The sequence below is a fragment of the Apis florea genome, unplaced genomic scaffold (assembly GCF_048593485.1).
Source record: "Apis florea isolate Af1SG1 unplaced genomic scaffold, ASM4859348v1 contig_2835_pilon, whole genome shotgun sequence".
Classification (NCBI taxonomy): domain Eukaryota; kingdom Metazoa; phylum Arthropoda; class Insecta; order Hymenoptera; family Apidae; genus Apis; species Apis florea.
Window position 1 is genome coordinate 871,029 of NW_028256652.1, and position 18,265 is coordinate 889,293.

Genomic DNA, 18,265 nt, shown 5'->3' on the forward strand with positions numbered 1-18,265 from the left:
AAATATATACTAAATATAATAATGAATATAATATAATTAATAATATATTATATGTTATAAATAATATATTTTATATATATAATTATATTATATATATAATATACTATAATAATAATATATAATATATATTATATATAATAATAATTAGTAAGTATTTTTAATCTTGTTTCAATTTTTAATTTCTTTTTATTATTAATATTTTATCATTTATTTATAATTTCAATTTATTTATTATTTATTTATACAATAAAAAATTTTAGAATTGTCATAGAGAAAATAAACTATTTCATTTACTACTAATTGTTCAAAATTTGATCTAGATTATTTTTTTAAAAATACATTGAAGATTAGAAATATAATTAACAAATAAGATTTATAAAAATAGAATAATAAATTTTATAAATTTAAGTGAATTGAAATTGTTATGTTTATATTTTTTATATTTATATCTTCAAATGAAGATGTAAGGTTTTAGATCAGAAGTCGCTCACCCGTCCACCGTTTTGCCAGTCTCCCCACTTCGTTGGATCTTTTTCATTATTTGTTATTAATTCTCCATTATTTGGATCAGTTTCCACTAAAACCAAGTCCACAAAACGTTCTTTTGGTGGTATTCCTATTATTATATCTTTTTATATCAATTGTATTTAATAATTTATGATAATTTTAATTTCATATATATATATATATATATATATATATATATATGCTGTACTTACTAGGTATAGGTTGCAATTTTAATTTTTTATGAAACTGTTTCATTCTTATTGATTCTTTTTTCTCTAATTTTGCATCTGGTTCTTTAACTCGTAATAAAAAACCTACGTATGAAGAAATATTTTACAAATTCAATATTTTAGAAATTTAAATTTATATATTACATACCTGTTGAAAATGCTTTAGATTTATACATTAATGATTTTATAGAAATTTTATTTATAAAATCAAGCATTCTGATATTAACGTAAAAACCTCTCAAAGAGACTTTTAGTTTCAAAATATCCATATTTGTATATTTTGTTGAAATGATTAATTTATTAATTTTAGTATTCTTTTGTTATGCTTTTGAAAAAATATTTTTTATATATATGATCTATATATATATTTTTTGTAAATTGTCAAATGTTTTATATTTATTTTTTTTATAATTTGCTATTTTAATATAAAAAATCAAATATAGAAAATAATTCCTTAATAATAAAAAATATTTTTACATATAAAAATATTTTATTTAATATATAAATAATAAAATGTTTATTATTTAATTATATTTTTCATATATAATGAATTTTTTATTGCTAAAATACATATATTTTAATTGAACATACTATATAAGATATACTATTATATTCATATAATATTGCATTAAAATATCACTAGAAATCTGTCACTCGACCTTTTCTTTCCCAATCACCATATCGTGTTGGTTCTGGTCCACGTGGTCCTCCTATTTCACCTGTTTTTGGATTCGTATTATTTGGAAATGGTTTTAATGGTTCTTTTTCTTGATAAGGATGCTTGCCTTCTTCGAGTTCTTCTAATTTTTCTGAGTTACATATTAAATATGTTTATTTTATTCATTGTATTATTATAAAAAATTTCTAAAGAGAATAAAATTACCTATAGGTGTACGTTCTCTTAATTTTTTTCTAAATTCACGCATTCTCGGACTTTCAATCGTTTCATTTTTTTTTGAAAAAAGAATTTGAAATCCTGGAAATAAAATTATTATATTATCGTTCTATATCATATTTAATTTTGCAAATACTTACGTATATGTAAAAATTTATTTGAAAATTTTACAGTTTCATTTATTTTTAGCAATTTAGAAACTATAATATTTGTAGTAAACATAACCTTATTCATTATGCGATTAAAACAAAATTATACCATATTAAAACTATATAAAAATATATATATTTTTATTAAAAATTAATCGAATTTTAATTATTAATACACTTGTGTAATAATTATTATCATTGCACAATTGTTAACATACATAATATACTTCACTTTGCATATACGGTATCAAAAAACTTGCACTTAGCACAATTGAAAGAATGATTTTAGATACTAAAAGAAATATAAAGTTGATATAAACATTGAGGCTTATTTTTAAAATTAATATTCCAAATTTAATTTTGGAACATTTAATTTTCCGATGGAAAATTTAAAATAATGTATTAATATATTACATTTTAAATGCATACTTTTAATATCTTGAATTATATATTATTAAATTATTAATGTAATAATATGTACAAATGTAATAATATGATCACAACCTACAATACAATATTGATCAACTAATCTCTTTCCATATTATTCATTTAGTGTAAAATTAAATCGTTTATTATTTATTAATATCTAGAAAATCAATTTTCCAAAAAATTCTAACGATTCTTAATATTCTGCATATATATATATTCAATACTCAAAGAATAAATAAAAAAAATGTAATATGTAATAAATTATAAAAGAATGAACTAAAATTAACATTTTATAAGCATAGTATATTATTTTATAAGCATAGTATAGTAAAAATTATATATTAATATATTAATGAAGCATTAAATCGTTGATAACTAAGTAAAAAAAAAAATTCTTCAAACTTATTCTATAAATATATAAATATATAATTCAAATACAAATTGCTAATTTTATTGATTAATTTGATTTTTAATATATAATATAATTGAATATATTAGATGATATATTAGTATATTAAAAGTAAAAATAATAATTAAATTTTTTTATTATGAATCTATAGAACAGCTTATTTTAATCTCTTAGAAAAACAAATCAATAAAATTATGTGATTAAAATTTATAAAAAAAAGAATTTTTAATTTTGAAATATTATAAATTTTTTATATAAGACAAATTATTATTATTGGAATATGTCAAATTTTTTAAATTAAAGTAAAAAAAAGTCAATTCAATTCGACAAATAATTTTTAAAATAAAATTTATAAATATTCACAATTGTGAATATATAAAAAAAAATTAATTTAAAATTAAGAATATTTGTTTTTTTTTCTAAAATTTTATATAACAATGAAAATGACACTGCTTACCGATTAGTATCCATGAGCACAAATATGTTTTATATAATATACTTTAATACAATCATTCTTAATTAACAGTTTTCACTTATTATCAGAGTTGCAATATCTAAATTATATAATTTGTTTTGTTTATCTGTGTGAATTTGTTTCTTTAAATTATATACATATATCTCTAAAATCTTAAAAATATAAACTATATATATTAAACATTAATATAAGCGAATCGTTATCAGCAAATGAAAATCAATATCTTAATATAAATCGAAATAATATATTCGATAACATTTTGATATAAAGTATTTAATTATAAATTAATAAAATGTGATTGATATTATATATCTCTATAAAAGGTAAACTAATTAATTATGATTGTAATAATATTAATAAAAATATTTCAAACATAATGTATATTTATTAAGTTTTTCAAATATGTTATAATTTAATAAAGTATAAAAAAAGTAATAATTTTTCAAGTAGGCCATGGGAAAATTTTTTATATATGTATTGTAATATATGGTTTATTAATTTTATATACGTTATTTAAAGTAATATTTATTAACAAAAAAATTTGTGCAATATTATATAATTTAAATTTGATTAAATTTAAAAACTTTTATTTGAAAAAGTTTTATAAGTGAATTAACCTACATATTTAAATATTAAAATTTTTCAAAATAATCTTTTTTTAAATAAATGAAATTAATTCATTTATAGAAAAATGCACTAAAATTAATATAATATAAATAAATTTTATATAATTCTGAATTTAATATCATTATCAAACAAAGAAAAAAAATATATCTCCAAATAATAAATTACATTTAAAAATTATTTAAAATTTTTCATTCTATTAACCAAAAAATTAATGATTCATATAATTTGTTATACAAACACATGCTATTTCATATACATAAAAAAAGAGAGAAACTAGATCTTTATTCTAGTTTAATAATTTTGCATTTAATAAAATTTATATATAATTTATAATATAATATATATATATATATATATTTATTATATACATCTTTATTATATACATATTTATATTTTTGAAATTTAAAATGCATTTTATATTCTCTTTAAAGAACACTGCATTATCAAATATATCGTATATTCTTCAAAAACAAAACAGTAGATCTATGAAGATAATGACTATAAGAGAAGCATTAAATTCAGCTATTGATGAAGAATTAGCACGAGATTCAAGAGTATTTATTTTAGGAGAAGAAGTTGCACAATATGATGGTGTTTACAAAATAACAAGAGGTCTTTGGAAAAAATATGGTGACAAAAGAGTAATTGATACTCCTATAACAGAAGCTGGATTTTGTGGCTTAGCTATTGGAGCAGCACTTGCTGGTCTAAGACCAATATGTGAATTTATGACATTTAATTTTTCAATGCAAGCTTTGGATCGAATTGTAAATGGTGCTGCTAAAAATTTATATATGACTGGAGGAAAATTTTCTGTACCCATTGTTTTTCGTGGTGCAAATGGTAATGCTAAAGGTGTAGCAGCACAACATTCTCAATGTTTTGTAGCAATGTACACACATATACCTGGCTTGAAAGTTATGTCTCCAACAACTTGTGACGATTATAGAGGTTGCTTCAAAGCTGCTATTCGAGATCCTGATCCAGTTGTAATGTTAGAAAGTGAAATGATTTATCATATTCAATTTCCTACATCAGATGAAGCTATGGATAAAGATTTTACCATACCTATTGGTAAAGCTAAAATCGAAAAACCTGGTAAACATATTACTTTAGCTACACATGGTTTAGCTGGTGTGCATACATTGAAAGCAGCAGAGCTTCTGGCAGGAGAAGGAATAGAAGCAGAAGTGGTTAATTTACGTTCTCTTAGACCATTAGATTGGGATACACTTTTTAAATCTATTTCAAAAACACATAGACTTATGACTATTGAATTAGGATGGCCTACATGTGGAATAGGTGCTGAAATTGTAGCAAGAGTTATGGAAAATCCAGTATTTTTCCAACTTGATGCACCAGCTATACGTTGCACAGCTATTGATGTACCTACACCATATTCAGAAAATCTTGAATATGAAAGTTTACCAAAAGACCATCATATTGCAGATTTTGCTAAAAAACTTTGTGGTGTAGCAAAAATATAACTTTATTAATTTAATTAATTTAATTAATTCATAACTTCAAGAATAAAAATTATAGAATAGAATAATAGAATTTATTGTTAAAAAACTTTGTGGTTTAACAAAAATGTAACTTAATCTTTTTTGAGAATAAAAATTTATTTATTATAAATCAATTTATTTTTTATATAATATAATATTATATAATATATTATATATTATATATATATTATGTAATATATATTATATTATATTATATAATATAAAATATAGTTAAAATAATAATTCAAAAATAATTCGAAAATACATTAATATTCAAAATATTAAATTTGCAAAATAAGTTCTATTTCTATATATATATAATCTATCTTTATATATAAATTTAGAAGATATATTTAACTATATTATATTAATAATTTATATTATTTTTAGTAATTAGGATATGGATATTAAATGAAATTTTTACATCATTTAATTATAAATTTTAAAATCCTTTTTAAATTATAGATTATTATTTAAAAATTATATATACTTAAAAATTAATGTGTATGTTTCAGAATGTTCAAGTTTGATGCTGTATTGACCTGGAAATTGAAAAATTTTAAAATATTTCATTTTCTTGAAATATTTTGTTGAACCTGTAAAGTTTTGTACAAATGGAATTCATTTCATTATTTGATATTTAAGGTAGATAATATAATATTATGATATTTTAATATTATAATTAAAAAAAAATGTTTTTTAAAAGTTTAATTATTATATTTGATAACTGTAAATTACAATTTTTCTTTCTTTAAAATGAATTATATAAATAATTTATATCACATATAATATAATTCAAAATAATATAATATTAAAAATAATATAGTTTTTTATATGCAATTAATATAAAAAATTAATACATGATATTATAACATGATAAATAACATGATATTTAAATTTATTTCAGCTACATATTCTTATAAAAGAATGGTTATAAATTGGAGAAAGATTATTTTACATGGATAAAATATATTTTTGACTTTTTTTTCTATTATACATATATATATATACACATAAAATATATATAGATATATTATAAAAATATACTAAAAATCTTAATTTATATTAGTAATTGGAAAAAAACTTAAAATAAATTTAAAATTGAAATGATTAATTATTAAATTTTAATAGAATAAATACAATCAATATAATATTAAATCAAAATATTATTATATAATAGAATGAATGAACGAAAAAAAATCTTTTGGTTTGCAATTATTAGTAGGATAATAGTTTTAAATTTACAATTTATTTTTAATTTTTTATTTCCTGATCATAATGCAGATGCATTTAAAAGTCCTATTGATAATTCTGAACAAATTTCATCATATGACAATATAATTATGTTTCTATTTAATGGTCTTACACGATGGGATGGTCAATATTTTTTGCATATTGCAAAATATGGTTATACATATGAAAACACTTTGGCTTTTTACCCATTGTATCCTATGTTAATTCGAATTATTTCTGTTTCTATAAGAAAAATATTTTTTAAATTAAATATTCATAGCTCTATCCTTATTGCAGCTGTATTAATTAATATTATATGTTTTGTAAAGTCTGCTGTTATATTTTATGATCTTAGTAAAATAATATTAAAAAAAACAAATATAGCTTATATAGCAGCAATATTATATTGTATAAATCCAGCTACTATATTCTTTTCAGCTGTTTATTCAGAATCTTTATTTGCATATTTAACATTTTCCAGTATGTTAAAATCTATTAAATTAGATCCATATGTATCAATTCCAATAGGTTTGTCCATTCTTACAAGATCAAATGGTATAATTAATATTGGTTTTCCTATATATTATCAATTGAAAAAATTATTTTATAATTATACGATAAAAGATATAAATTTTTCATTTAAAAATTTTTATCAATTTATTCTTAAAATAATTATTTTAAAGAATTTTTGCTTAATATTTAGTACAATTATTATATCAATAATTCCATTTATTTTGTTACAAATATATAATTATGTTATGTTTTGTATTCCTAATCAAACATTTATTCCTGAACATATTGTTAATTTCAGTATAATAAATAATTTAGTATTACCTGGTAATAATAATGAATGGTGTTACTCTAAAGTTCCACTTGCATATTCTTATGTACAAAAAAAATACTGGAATATAGGATTTTTGAATTATTATGAGATAAAACAAGTACCAAATTTTATTCTAGCATTTCCAATATTGTATATCATGATTAAATGTATAAAAGAATATTTTTTTGAACACAAAAGATATTTTTATACATTAGGATTCATTAAAAATATTGAAAATAATGTAAAAACTGAAAAAAAACAATATCCGATTAAAATGTTAGTATTTATCATTCATGGTTTATTCCTAACAATTTTTTGTATTCTATTTGTACATATTCAAGTAAGTACCCGTTTAATAAGCTCAGCAAGTCCATTAATATATTGGTATTGTGCTTTATCAATATATAATACATTTGATGATAATGATGATAATAATTTAATGATATGTAATAATAAAGAAAATACATTTTCTAAGTGGAATATATTTTTTTTATTAAAGAAGAAATATACTTTAAGAGAAAAACTTATATTTTCTTATTTCTTAGGATATACAATCTTAGGATGTTTCATGTTTTCAAATTTTTTACCATGGACATAATTTATATATATGCATATGTTGTAAAGATTTTATAATTAATATTTAATTTTATCAATTTTTTTAATGTAAGCATTTTATAATATATGATTATATTTATTATATATATATATATATATATATATATATATATATATATATATATATATATATATATAAATAACAAAAAAATGTAACATTATTGTACAAAAAACATTGTTTCAATTATAATTCTATAACTAAATATAAATTATTATTATTGTATTAAATTATTGCTATATTATTAAATATGTAATAATTATGATTATATTTTATTAATTATTATATTGTCACTTTAAAAATATGAAACAATAAAAAATATAAATAATTTATATTATGAGTTAAAATAAAATAAATTTTATATAAAAATTTGGAATAAAATTACTAATTTAATATTAAGAAATTTATTTAACGTGAGATTTTTTGTGTTTAAGAATTTCAATTGGTGTCAAGTACAATATTTGTAGACAATTAGGACATTCATATGCTTGTGCATTAGATTTATGTTTAATATTGTTACAATGTTTTTTAATATCTTTTATATTTTTTTCTTTAATGCAAGAATGTTGGTGTTGTAATTTTTCTATGCTTGTTAAAATTGCTTGCATGTTACAATTTTGACAATGCCATTCTGTTTTTAAAATTTGTATGGAAAGTTGTTCACTCCATTCAGTTTCTCGTATACTAAAATAAAAAAATTATATTTTTACTTTATAACATATAATATTGTATTATATATTTTTTAATATAAAAATAAAATATATTATTACGTTACCAATTATATGTAATAATGTTTGATACACGAATTCCTCCTTTTACTGAATTAGGAGTTATTATAAAATCTGATTGAAAAGGATTTGGATCTACCAGTATATTATTTTTACCATTCCCCACATATATTATTTTAAGATCAGCTGGTAAAAGTCGTTTTAGTGTATATGGAACAGTAGTATGCATATATTCAATTAATTTTTGAATAAGTATATCCTCAAATTGACTAAAATCTTGTATATCATTACCAATATTTGAATCTATAAAAAATATTATTAAATCTCTTATTATATTTTATATTATTCCTTAAAATTATGAGAAAAAGTATAAAAGTTAGATTTTAAGTAAATATTTTTTACATGTTTTATTATACCTTGTAATCGTTGATTTAATAAAAAATCCCATTTATGTCGTAATTTGGTAGCTTTCATTAGTAAAGTTTGACCAGTATCAGGTATAGGAAATTTTAATTCTAACCACGAATCACATACTATTCTATAAAGAACAAAAATATGTTAATAACATTTTTTAAAAATTTTGAATATATAATATAATTTTGTTATATAATATGTTGTTATATATAATATATACATACATTGAAAATGTACTATTTGTATCGATTTCACGTGCAAATAAAAGTAATGTTTGTGCAGCTGGCATTCTAAGTGTATTCACTAAATAAGGCTTTGTAGTTTCCAAAAGAGATCTATTAAGTTAATATATTATTAATTAAAGTATAAATTTCATTACATTATTTTAAAATATTAAGAGCTTACAAATATGTTAATATTGTATGTTTTGGACTAACAGGAGTTTTATTTTTAAAACCTGGTATTGATACAACATCAACTTCTTCTAATTGTAATACCTGAGGATGATGTCCAAAGAAACTTATTGGATGTAAAGCAATGTATGGCTTTGCTTTTGTGTGAAATAATTGTTCATTCGTTGTCTATAAAAATATATTATTTATACAGAAATAATGAATTTATTTTATGCATACAATAATATTACCTTACAATAATTAAATTCATCAGCAACTGCAAATTGTGGATATAAACCACTGCACAATATTAATTTCAACATAGTTAAATCTTTATAATTACATGCAGTACTTGCTGTTAATAAATTTTGTACTTGATTTGAATCATTTTTCATTCGAAATTCGATATCTTTTATATCAATTTCACCATCTTCATGATCATTATCTTCTAATTGTATGTCAAAGGATTCTAGCTTTAATTGTTTTCTTTTTCTAGGTTCATTTTGCTTATAAATTCGTTTTAAGGATTTTAAAAGTTTAAGTTCCCCATGTCTTAATGCACGTTCTGCACTAGACATAGAAGAATTTGGTTCCGAAAAATTTTTTAGTAATCCACAATCCTGTTAATTACATGTAGTCTGGTCATATAAATAAATTTTAAATATAATAAATTAAAAATCTAGTATAATTTACCTGAAGTAATTCTTTAAACTGAGCTCTTAATTTCGTCATTTCGTAAAATCTTTGTTCCTCTAAACCTCTTCTTTTACACCATTTTCTACTATTATTTCTTGTAGATCTAGATTCTTGAGAATTCTGTTGTTTTATTTCTAACCATTCTCTAAATGCATTTAGTAATGTTATTGGATCACCATGATCAGATTCCAATTTCTTTCTAGATATCTTCAAAATTTTTATTTAATATATGTAATACAAGAAAAAAATCTATATAAAATTACAATTTATTACCTCACATTCTGAATCTCTATATGCTTTATTTGTAAATGGTGTTTGTATGCTCAAGGCAGCAGCTAATGATAAAACTGGTTCTACTTGATGAAAAATAGAACCCATTATTAACATTTTTCCTATCGTTATATCAACTGGTAAACGTGCGAGTGTTCTTCCAATACATGTTATTTTTTCATTATCTGTTAATGCACCCTGTAAATTAAAGATATTATTTATTTAATTTATATTGTTTCGTTAATGTTGTATTTATTATTATTAATTATTATTTGATTTATATAAATATATTAACATGCTCTTTTAAAGATATTATAGAATTTTCTATGCTTTCAGGTGAAGGTGGTTCTATAAATGGAAATTTTCGTGCATCTGGAAGTCCCATTGCAATCATTTGTAAAAGTAAAGAATCTAGAGGTACACGTTGTAATTCTGGAGTTGAATATTTTTCTAAATTTAAATATTCTGTTTCAGAATATAATCTGTAAAAAAATTGTTTGAAATTCAATAAATTTAATGATAAAATCATTATAAACTATACACTATAATTTATTATAATACCTATAACATACTCCAGGTCCAGTCCTACCAGCTCTTCCTTTTCTTTGTTCTGCACTAGCTTTGCTAATCCAAAATTCTTTAAGTTGTTGCATTTTGCATGATGGATTATAACTCATTTCCTTTACTTTTCCACTATCAGCAACAAATCTAATTCCATCTATAGTAATAGAAGTTTCAGCAATGTTAGTAGATACAATACATTTTCTTATTCCTTCAGGAGCATAATCAAATACCTTCAAAAAGAAAAATGTAAAAAATATCAATTATATTAAGATTATTAAATTTAATAAGATTATAAATTATGATTTATAAATTTTTTTAAATATTTTAAAAATTGTACTTTATCTTGTTCACTGATGGCTAAAGTGCTATGAAGTGGTAAGATAATCCAATTATTTTTTTTTTGACTATATTCCTTTGCTGCATCTACAACTGTACTAATTTCACTCATTCCACTTAAAAATATTAATAAATCTCCCTTTTCATCAGCTGAAAATTTACTATTATAATGGAAATGTAGTTGAAATTTTTTATAAGAGTTTTTGAATTAAAATTTTTTACCTGAATATTTTTGATCAATCATTTGCATTATTTGTATATAAGGACTTGGATTGAACCTATCATTTTTATATCGAATATCTTCTATGGTAATAGGTTTGTATAATAATTGAATAGGATACAATCTTCCAGGAACCTAAATTGTGTATTTTTATAATAATTTCTTTAAAATTAAACATATAATGATATATTTATTATATATTTATAATTTATATAATTATATAATATTATTAATTAGATAAATATAGATATAACTTTTTATAATATGATTTAAATGATTAAATATACCTGTATTATTTTAACATTTTCTTTGGCAAAATAATCACTAAAAAGTTCAATATTTATAGTTGCAGACATAAGTATTAATTTTAAATCAAATCTTTGATTAATAATGCATTTCATAATGCCAAGAAGAAAATCTCCATGTAAATGACGTTCATGCACTTCATCCAAAACAATTACATCATAAAATAACAATTCAAATTCTCCAGATAACTAAAGGAAATGTAGAATATATTAAATTATAAAATTATAATACTTATAATATATATTTAATGCATAGTTTATATACAATTACATAAAATATATATTATTAGATATTTATTATATTTTTATTTTTACCTGTCTTAATAAAAGACCTTCTGTTATAAAGGTAATTTTGGTATTTTGATTTTTTTGTTTTTCAAAACGAATTTGGTAACCAACATCATTATAATTTTCTGTTAATGTCTCAAAAGCAACACGTTTTGCTAAAGATATACAAGCTATTCGTCTTGGTTGTGTACAAGCTAAAAATCCATTATCAAAAAAGAAAAATTAATATATAATATTTATAATTTATTTAATATTATAATTGTTTAATCTTAAATATAAAATTTTCTTTCTTATTGTATATACCAATTTTTTGAAAACCTGCTGAGTATAGATATTGAGGTACTTGAGTAGATTTTCCACAACCAGTATCACCAGCAATTATAACTACCCGTTCTTGTTTTATACTTTGAATAATTTCATGTTTATATTGATAAACTGGTAAATTTGCTTGTGAATCTCTAAGTTTTTTTAATTTAATAAACTTTTCTTTTTGTTTGAAGTCTAAATATAAAATGATTATAGTTTGAAATTTTAATAAGCATTTTTCTGTTAATGTTTCAATTGATAATACATGTGTAAACAATTCATTAAAATTATAACTCAGTTTGAAATTTATACAATGTAATTTATGGTATAATTCTGGTACACCAATGGTATTTAATAAACACTTAGGTAAAATATTAGAAATTTTTAATTTTTTTTGTACAGTTTCATATTTATTAACAAATTTCCAAAAATCATCAATATCTTGGATTATGTTTAAATTTCCCGAGAATACTTTATTCAATTCATGTTTATGTTTACTGAAATAAAAGTCTTTGTAATTTTTATCAAAAATTTCTTGAGAACCATCATTTTTTTTATTTACAGTATCTTTTTTATCATAATTCGTATTATTTGTAAATTTTAAATCGTATTTTCGTTCATTATTGTATTGATATTTGTGTTTATATTTATTATCAACCTCATATCGTGAATTCATATTTTAATTAAAAAAAATATTTTATTGTTTTATAATATATAATATAACCATAAAAGTATATTTATCATATTCATTAAAACTTTTTATTTACTACAGTTTTTATTAAAATATAGATATAAATTATATGAATGTTTAAATTTTTTTATAATGTTTTTTTTTAATGTATAAATTTTATAATAAAAAATATTAGAATATATAGTTTTAACATAACCTTTAAGTTTTATATTAATAAATATAGTATAATTTTTCTAAAAAACACTTTTTAATTTTAATTCATGTATTATTTTGTTTTATAAACGAAATTTATTTGATTTAATATATTTATATTTCGTTATAATTTATTAAGTTTGTATTTAATTTTCTTTAAAGTTACTTGTTTTTCCATTATGAACACTGATTATAATGATATATTTATTTGTTAATAATAATAATTAAATAACATAATTAGTAATAAATTTTAATAAATAGTTAAAATTTAATTATTAATAAGATCAGTATTAATATATCATTTGTTAATTATCTTAATATAATATAATTTATAAATTATTTTAAACTGAATAATTTATATATATATATATATTTTTTTGAAAAATTAAAAACATATAAGTACATACTATATATATAAGTGATATATAGTTTAAATATTTTTTTTATGGATTTGAAAAATTAATTTTAAAAATTAGTTAAAATTTTCATAACAATACTTTTCAATATTTTAATTATGCAAGTAATTATATAATATCATAATTATAATATTTATATAATGTATGAAAAAGATGTGTATATTCAAATTTTATTTAAAATAAATTAAAATTTTAGAAAAATTTAGTTAAAAATTTTTTAAGTGAAAATGTAAATTATATTTTTATTTTAAAATATAAAAAAAATATAAAATATAAAAAAAAGAAAATATCGTTGCAAATGTAAATATGTTTATATATATATTTATCATTATAAGAATATAGAAAAATAAATGAAATCCAAAATCAGAAATTTTTGATATTATATATATTGTTATTTATAATATAAAATATTATGATATAAAATAGTAATTAAAAAATAATATTTTAATATTTATTATATGCAGTACGAAATAATACAGTAACTTTTTCTTTTTAATACAAAAAATTATAAGAAAGCAATTTTTAAAAAGATAGCCAATAAAAATATACAAAAATATATAAATTATTGATATCAAATAAAAGTATAATCGATCCATCTCCGCCTTCCCTTTCAGCATTAATTTGTATATTTTCATATATGTATTATTACATATTTTTTAATATTTATTATTGATAACTGTTAAATCTCGATTAATCATGTCTGTACTTAATGACAGATAATAATGTACTGGTAGATAATAATATAATACAACATGGACAGATAATAATGCAATTATAATTATTTTTATATGTGTGAATCGAATTTCTCTGATAATCAATTTTCAAAAGAAAAACTCGTGATTGTATTTGTATATCGAGTTGATTAATTTTATCATGCTCACTAGATTAGCGTCAATCATTCGATGAGTATTGCTGCTAGTGTCAACTGATAGTGAATATATCTTATGTGTTGTCTAGAAAATGATCACTGTGGTCCAGGCGAAATTTATGTCGATGATTATCATTGGCGTCGGTAGTTTTGTCGTTGGTATTGTACCGGCGTGTTTTGTTTCACGTGTACGATATCTTCAACAAAAGCTCTTGCTTTCCTGTACTTTGTGTTTTGGCGGTGGTGTTTTATTTGCAACTTCTATTCTACATATGTTACCAGAAACTCGTAAATCTATGATTAATCATGCAGAATTGCTCTTCTCTTGCGGTTTTCTTCTCTTGTACCTTATAGATGAATGTGTTCATTATTTTTGGAACAGTGATGAACATGTTTTGCAATTACATCAATCACGTTATGAGACTAGTAGAATTTGGAACGATGGAAACGAAGTGTATATATCTATAATATATAATTTTTTCTTTAATATATAATAAAAAAATAAAAATTACATATAAAAAATTAGCAAAAAATTAGGAAGAAATATTAAAAAGATTGAAAATATTTTATTAGAAAGTTTAATAATTAATTGATATTATATAAATATAAATTAAAAAGTAAAAATTTAGACACAATAGTCTACAATAAATTTATAATAAAAACATACAAAAGACGAAAGATTTCTTCATGAAGTTAGATAGAAGATAAAAAAAGAAAACATAATTTTGATATGCATAATATATATAAATAATTATATGGAAGTTAAATTGATATTTTTTAATTTTAAAATATTAACATAAATCATTAATTAAAATAATATTATAAATTTTAAATTACGAAAATGGATTTCTGAATTGCAGGGATCGGTGTCGAAGTTATTCGCATCAGGTGAGCTATATCGCGACTATATGGATTGTCAGCGATTAAATTTAATTCCAAATTGTCTTATCAGACAACTCTAGCCAGAAATGGAATAAGTAGTAGCTGGAATGGCACTAATTACGGAGCGTTACAATATGCGCCGAGTGCACCAAGTAATTACAATGAGGAGACTTTTTTATGCCATGGTAATCATTCAGAACCATGTATAGATTCCAATACTAATCTTATGGGACTTTTATTGGCACTTACGATTCATGCTATTCTTGAAGGACTAGCGATTGGTCTACAGAAAGTTCTGTCTGAAGTATGCAATAATATTTAATTAACATAAATAAAGCAGAAATATTTTTTTTATTGCATCTATATTAAATAATATAAATTAAATTATAATATTCAGATTTCAATATTATTTTTATGAAAAACTTTTTCTTAATTAAAATTCTTATTATTATATTTAATGTTAATTTATTATATTGTATTAATACGATATGTAATTTTTATGAATTTTATTGCATTTCAGGTATTCCTATTAGTTGGAGCAGTCGCTTCTCATAAATTTGTTATCGGATTTTGTTTAGGATTAGAATTAGCTGATGCTAATAGTAGCTTTCTAAGACTTATACTAGCGATATTTGTGTTTTCTGCTGGATCCGCGGTAGGTATAGGAATTGGAATGTTAACATTCAAAGTAAGTAAGAAACATATTTTGATTTTCATTTAATTTTAATTTATTTTTATTATATTATTATATTTAATTCAATTTTACTCAGATATTTCTTCAAATATATTCAATATTCAAATATATTTTAAATAAAAAATTAAATAAAAATCAAAAAAATGATTTGAAATTTAATCGTTTCAATTTTTAAAAAAATTCAAATAAAGATTTATCAAGAAGTTACAGAAATTATTTAAAGAATTATGCTTTGTTATGTTTAGATAATAGAAAATAATAGAAAATAAAAAGCTAAAAAAATCAATAATTTGCATAATGATTTCTATAGATGAAAAATGATTGGACAAAAATAGCTGTACCAATTCTACAAGGTTTAGCAGGTGGAACATTGATGTACGTGACTGTTAGTGAAATTATGCCAAGAGAGAGAGCGAAATGGCATAAAAGTCCACAACGTTCCGCTGGTGCTCTACAACTTTTTTCTATGATTTTTGGTTTCATTATTATTTATCTTCTAAATAATTATGTGGGAACATGAATCTGAAAATTTGATTTGAAATCAATTCGATAGAATAAATCGATCAAAAAACGAACTTTAATAATAGAGTATCAAGAACTAAAAAGGAAGATAAAAATTACACGAGTTTTTGTGTGAATAAATTAAAATAACTCAAGAATCTATTTTCATATATGTATACGACATATACGACATATATTACATATCTACATATTGTATTCAAAAAAGAAAAAAAATATTTGTTTAAGAGAAAGATAAAGAGACACAGAGGATTGATGTAAGTGAGTAAGTGAAAAAGAGAGCTAAGAATGAGGAAATAATATCCTTTAAAATGTAAAATGAAAATGTATGTATGAAAATGTAAAAATAGAATCCATAAAATGTTTTAATTCTCTTTCATTCTATATATGTTTACAATTTGTTGTTTAAAAAAAATAAAATATGATATTTTATTGATGAAATGATTTTATTGTTATGATATTTAGACTTTTATAGAATGGAAATTTTATTTTTAAGTAAATTTTTATTCTATCTATTCTTTTTATCTTTGTATCTAATTTAAAAATATCAAATTTGTGATACAATATATAATTTGTATAAAATTTTAAGAATACAAAATGAAATAAAGAAGAAAAAAGAATAAAATATGGAAATTATAAATATCAATATATTGCTGCCTGTAATAATATCAAATAAATATAACTTTACTATCATGATAATCTTTAATACAAATATGTTATTAATATAAATATCATTAATATCATAATAAATTGATAAAAACGTTATCAATAAAATAAATGGATCAAAATTTTTCAAAATTATTTATTATTGAAAAGATTAAATATTATAATATTTTTAGTTAATGATGCGATATATAATTTATTTAGATCTTTATAATTTATTGTATTAAATTTATATATATAGTATAATTTATCTATAATTTTATCATTTTTTATTATTATTTTTATATTTTCAATTATAATTCTATTATTTTTGATAAATTTATGAAAATTTAAAAACAGTAAATAGCATATATGTATATTCGAAACAAAACAAAAAAACGTGAATCATTGAAAGTTTCGAAACAATTATTCAAACTTATTTGAATAATTTATTAGCAATAATAGCATAAAAATTTTATTTTCGTTCGACATTTCGAATCAACCGATATCTTAGATTCTTTATTATGAATTGAACTCTATCTATATTTTCAGGCAGCACATACATCGATTTCTTCCACGCGAAGAAAAGTTTTTTCGAACAAAAAGTTAGGTTACTGTCACGAAAGATAAGCACAATTTCTTGATACTCGATGGTATCAGATCGGATCAAGTTCACTGTCGTTGTTGTGCTTCCCACATTATCGCAAAAACTCGCGTTTCGATTCTTTATTAAGAAATTTAAAGTCGATAGAGTCTTCATGTTTTCTCCACGTGAGATACATAAAAGATTTCAAAGCGAGAAAATTCCATCTTCTTTTTCTAATAAATAATGTTTTTAACGGAGAAAATTTTAAATAAACTTTTGTTTATTAGATTGTTGGAAAAAGTTCTTATTAAAGATATCAAAAGATATCTTATATATAGATATAAATGATTTGGTTTTTCTG

At 20.3% G+C, this 18,265-nt stretch overlaps 6 protein-coding genes across 11 annotated transcripts; 3 read left to right on the forward strand and 3 right to left on the reverse strand.

Annotated features, from left to right (window-relative positions):
• Nucleotides 1-166: 166 nt before the first annotated feature.
• On the reverse strand, nucleotides 167-1,159 carry LOC147657805 (uncharacterized). 3 transcript variants are annotated; one of them, XM_012484596.3, is made up of 3 exons: nucleotides 886-1,159; nucleotides 720-821; nucleotides 167-577 (listed from the first exon to the last, which is right to left on the reverse strand). In XM_012484596.3, exons 1-3 carry the CDS (start codon nucleotides 1,004-1,006, stop codon nucleotides 477-479), a joined length of 324 nt encoding a protein of 107 aa, XP_012340050.1. In that variant the 5' UTR covers nucleotides 1,007-1,159; the 3' UTR covers nucleotides 167-476. The 3 variants fall into 3 exon arrangements, with proteins under 3 accessions (XP_012340050.1, XP_003692290.1, XP_012340049.1); XM_003692242.4 differs by having other exon boundaries at nucleotides 167-616; XM_012484595.3 differs by having other exon boundaries at nucleotides 167-628.
• Nucleotides 1,160-1,253: 94 nt separating this feature from the next.
• Nucleotides 1,254-2,807, reverse strand: LOC100872404 (succinate dehydrogenase assembly factor 4, mitochondrial). 2 transcript variants are annotated; one of them, XM_086907264.1, is made up of 4 exons: nucleotides 2,211-2,515; nucleotides 1,773-2,073; nucleotides 1,621-1,713; nucleotides 1,254-1,546 (listed from the first exon to the last, which is right to left on the reverse strand). In XM_086907264.1, exons 2-4 carry the CDS (start codon nucleotides 1,864-1,866, stop codon nucleotides 1,377-1,379), a joined length of 357 nt encoding a protein of 118 aa, XP_086763390.1. In that variant the 5' UTR covers nucleotides 1,867-2,073; nucleotides 2,211-2,515; the 3' UTR covers nucleotides 1,254-1,376. The 2 variants fall into 2 exon arrangements, with proteins under 2 accessions (XP_086763390.1, XP_086763389.1); XM_086907263.1 differs by having other exon boundaries at nucleotides 1,773-2,807.
• A 260-nt stretch (nucleotides 2,808-3,067) lies between these two features.
• LOC100869294 (pyruvate dehydrogenase E1 component subunit beta, mitochondrial) lies at nucleotides 3,068-5,356 on the forward strand. 2 transcript variants are annotated; one of them, XM_086907262.1, is made up of 2 exons: nucleotides 3,068-3,417; nucleotides 4,153-5,356. In XM_086907262.1, the coding sequence occupies exon 2, from the start codon at nucleotides 4,207-4,209 to the stop codon at nucleotides 5,206-5,208; it is 1,002 nt and encodes a 333-aa protein (XP_086763388.1). In that variant the 5' UTR covers nucleotides 3,068-3,417; nucleotides 4,153-4,206; the 3' UTR covers nucleotides 5,209-5,356. The 2 variants fall into 2 exon arrangements, with proteins under 2 accessions (XP_086763388.1, XP_003692288.2); XM_003692240.4 differs by lacking the exon at nucleotides 3,068-3,417 and having other exon boundaries at nucleotides 3,577-5,356.
• Nucleotides 5,357-5,741: 385 nt separating this feature from the next.
• PIG-V (phosphatidylinositol glycan anchor biosynthesis class V) lies at nucleotides 5,742-8,676 on the forward strand. The gene is made up of 2 exons (XM_012484594.3): nucleotides 5,742-5,871; nucleotides 6,134-8,676. Exon 2 carries the CDS (start codon nucleotides 6,408-6,410, stop codon nucleotides 7,878-7,880), a length of 1,473 nt encoding a protein of 490 aa, XP_012340048.2. The 5' UTR covers nucleotides 5,742-5,871; nucleotides 6,134-6,407; the 3' UTR covers nucleotides 7,881-8,676.
• On the reverse strand, nucleotides 8,284-13,507 carry LOC100872638 (putative ATP-dependent RNA helicase DHX34). Its single transcript, XM_012484593.3, has 15 exons — nucleotides 12,412-13,507; nucleotides 12,136-12,302; nucleotides 11,803-12,009; nucleotides 11,518-11,650; nucleotides 11,297-11,445; nucleotides 10,957-11,189; nucleotides 10,691-10,877; nucleotides 10,399-10,593; nucleotides 10,123-10,332; nucleotides 9,681-10,049; nucleotides 9,443-9,618; nucleotides 9,262-9,372; nucleotides 9,040-9,161; nucleotides 8,671-8,926; nucleotides 8,284-8,579 (listed from the first exon to the last, which is right to left on the reverse strand). The coding sequence occupies exons 1-15, from the start codon at nucleotides 13,088-13,090 to the stop codon at nucleotides 8,300-8,302; spliced, it is 3,474 nt and encodes a 1,157-aa protein (XP_012340047.2). The 5' UTR covers nucleotides 13,091-13,507; the 3' UTR covers nucleotides 8,284-8,299.
• Nucleotides 13,508-14,089: 582 nt separating this feature from the next.
• On the forward strand, nucleotides 14,090-17,112 carry Zip88E (Zinc/iron regulated transporter-related protein 88E). Of its 2 annotated transcripts, none has more exons than XM_012484505.3 (5): nucleotides 14,090-15,035; nucleotides 15,442-15,469; nucleotides 15,534-15,767; nucleotides 15,984-16,151; nucleotides 16,468-17,112. In XM_012484505.3, the coding sequence occupies exons 1-5, from the start codon at nucleotides 14,674-14,676 to the stop codon at nucleotides 16,675-16,677; spliced, it is 1,002 nt and encodes a 333-aa protein (XP_012339959.1). In that variant the 5' UTR covers nucleotides 14,090-14,673; the 3' UTR covers nucleotides 16,678-17,112. The 2 variants fall into 2 exon arrangements, with proteins under 2 accessions (XP_012339959.1, XP_086763391.1); XM_086907265.1 differs by having other exon boundaries at nucleotides 15,984-16,118.
• Nucleotides 17,113-18,265: the final 1,153 nt, after the last annotated feature.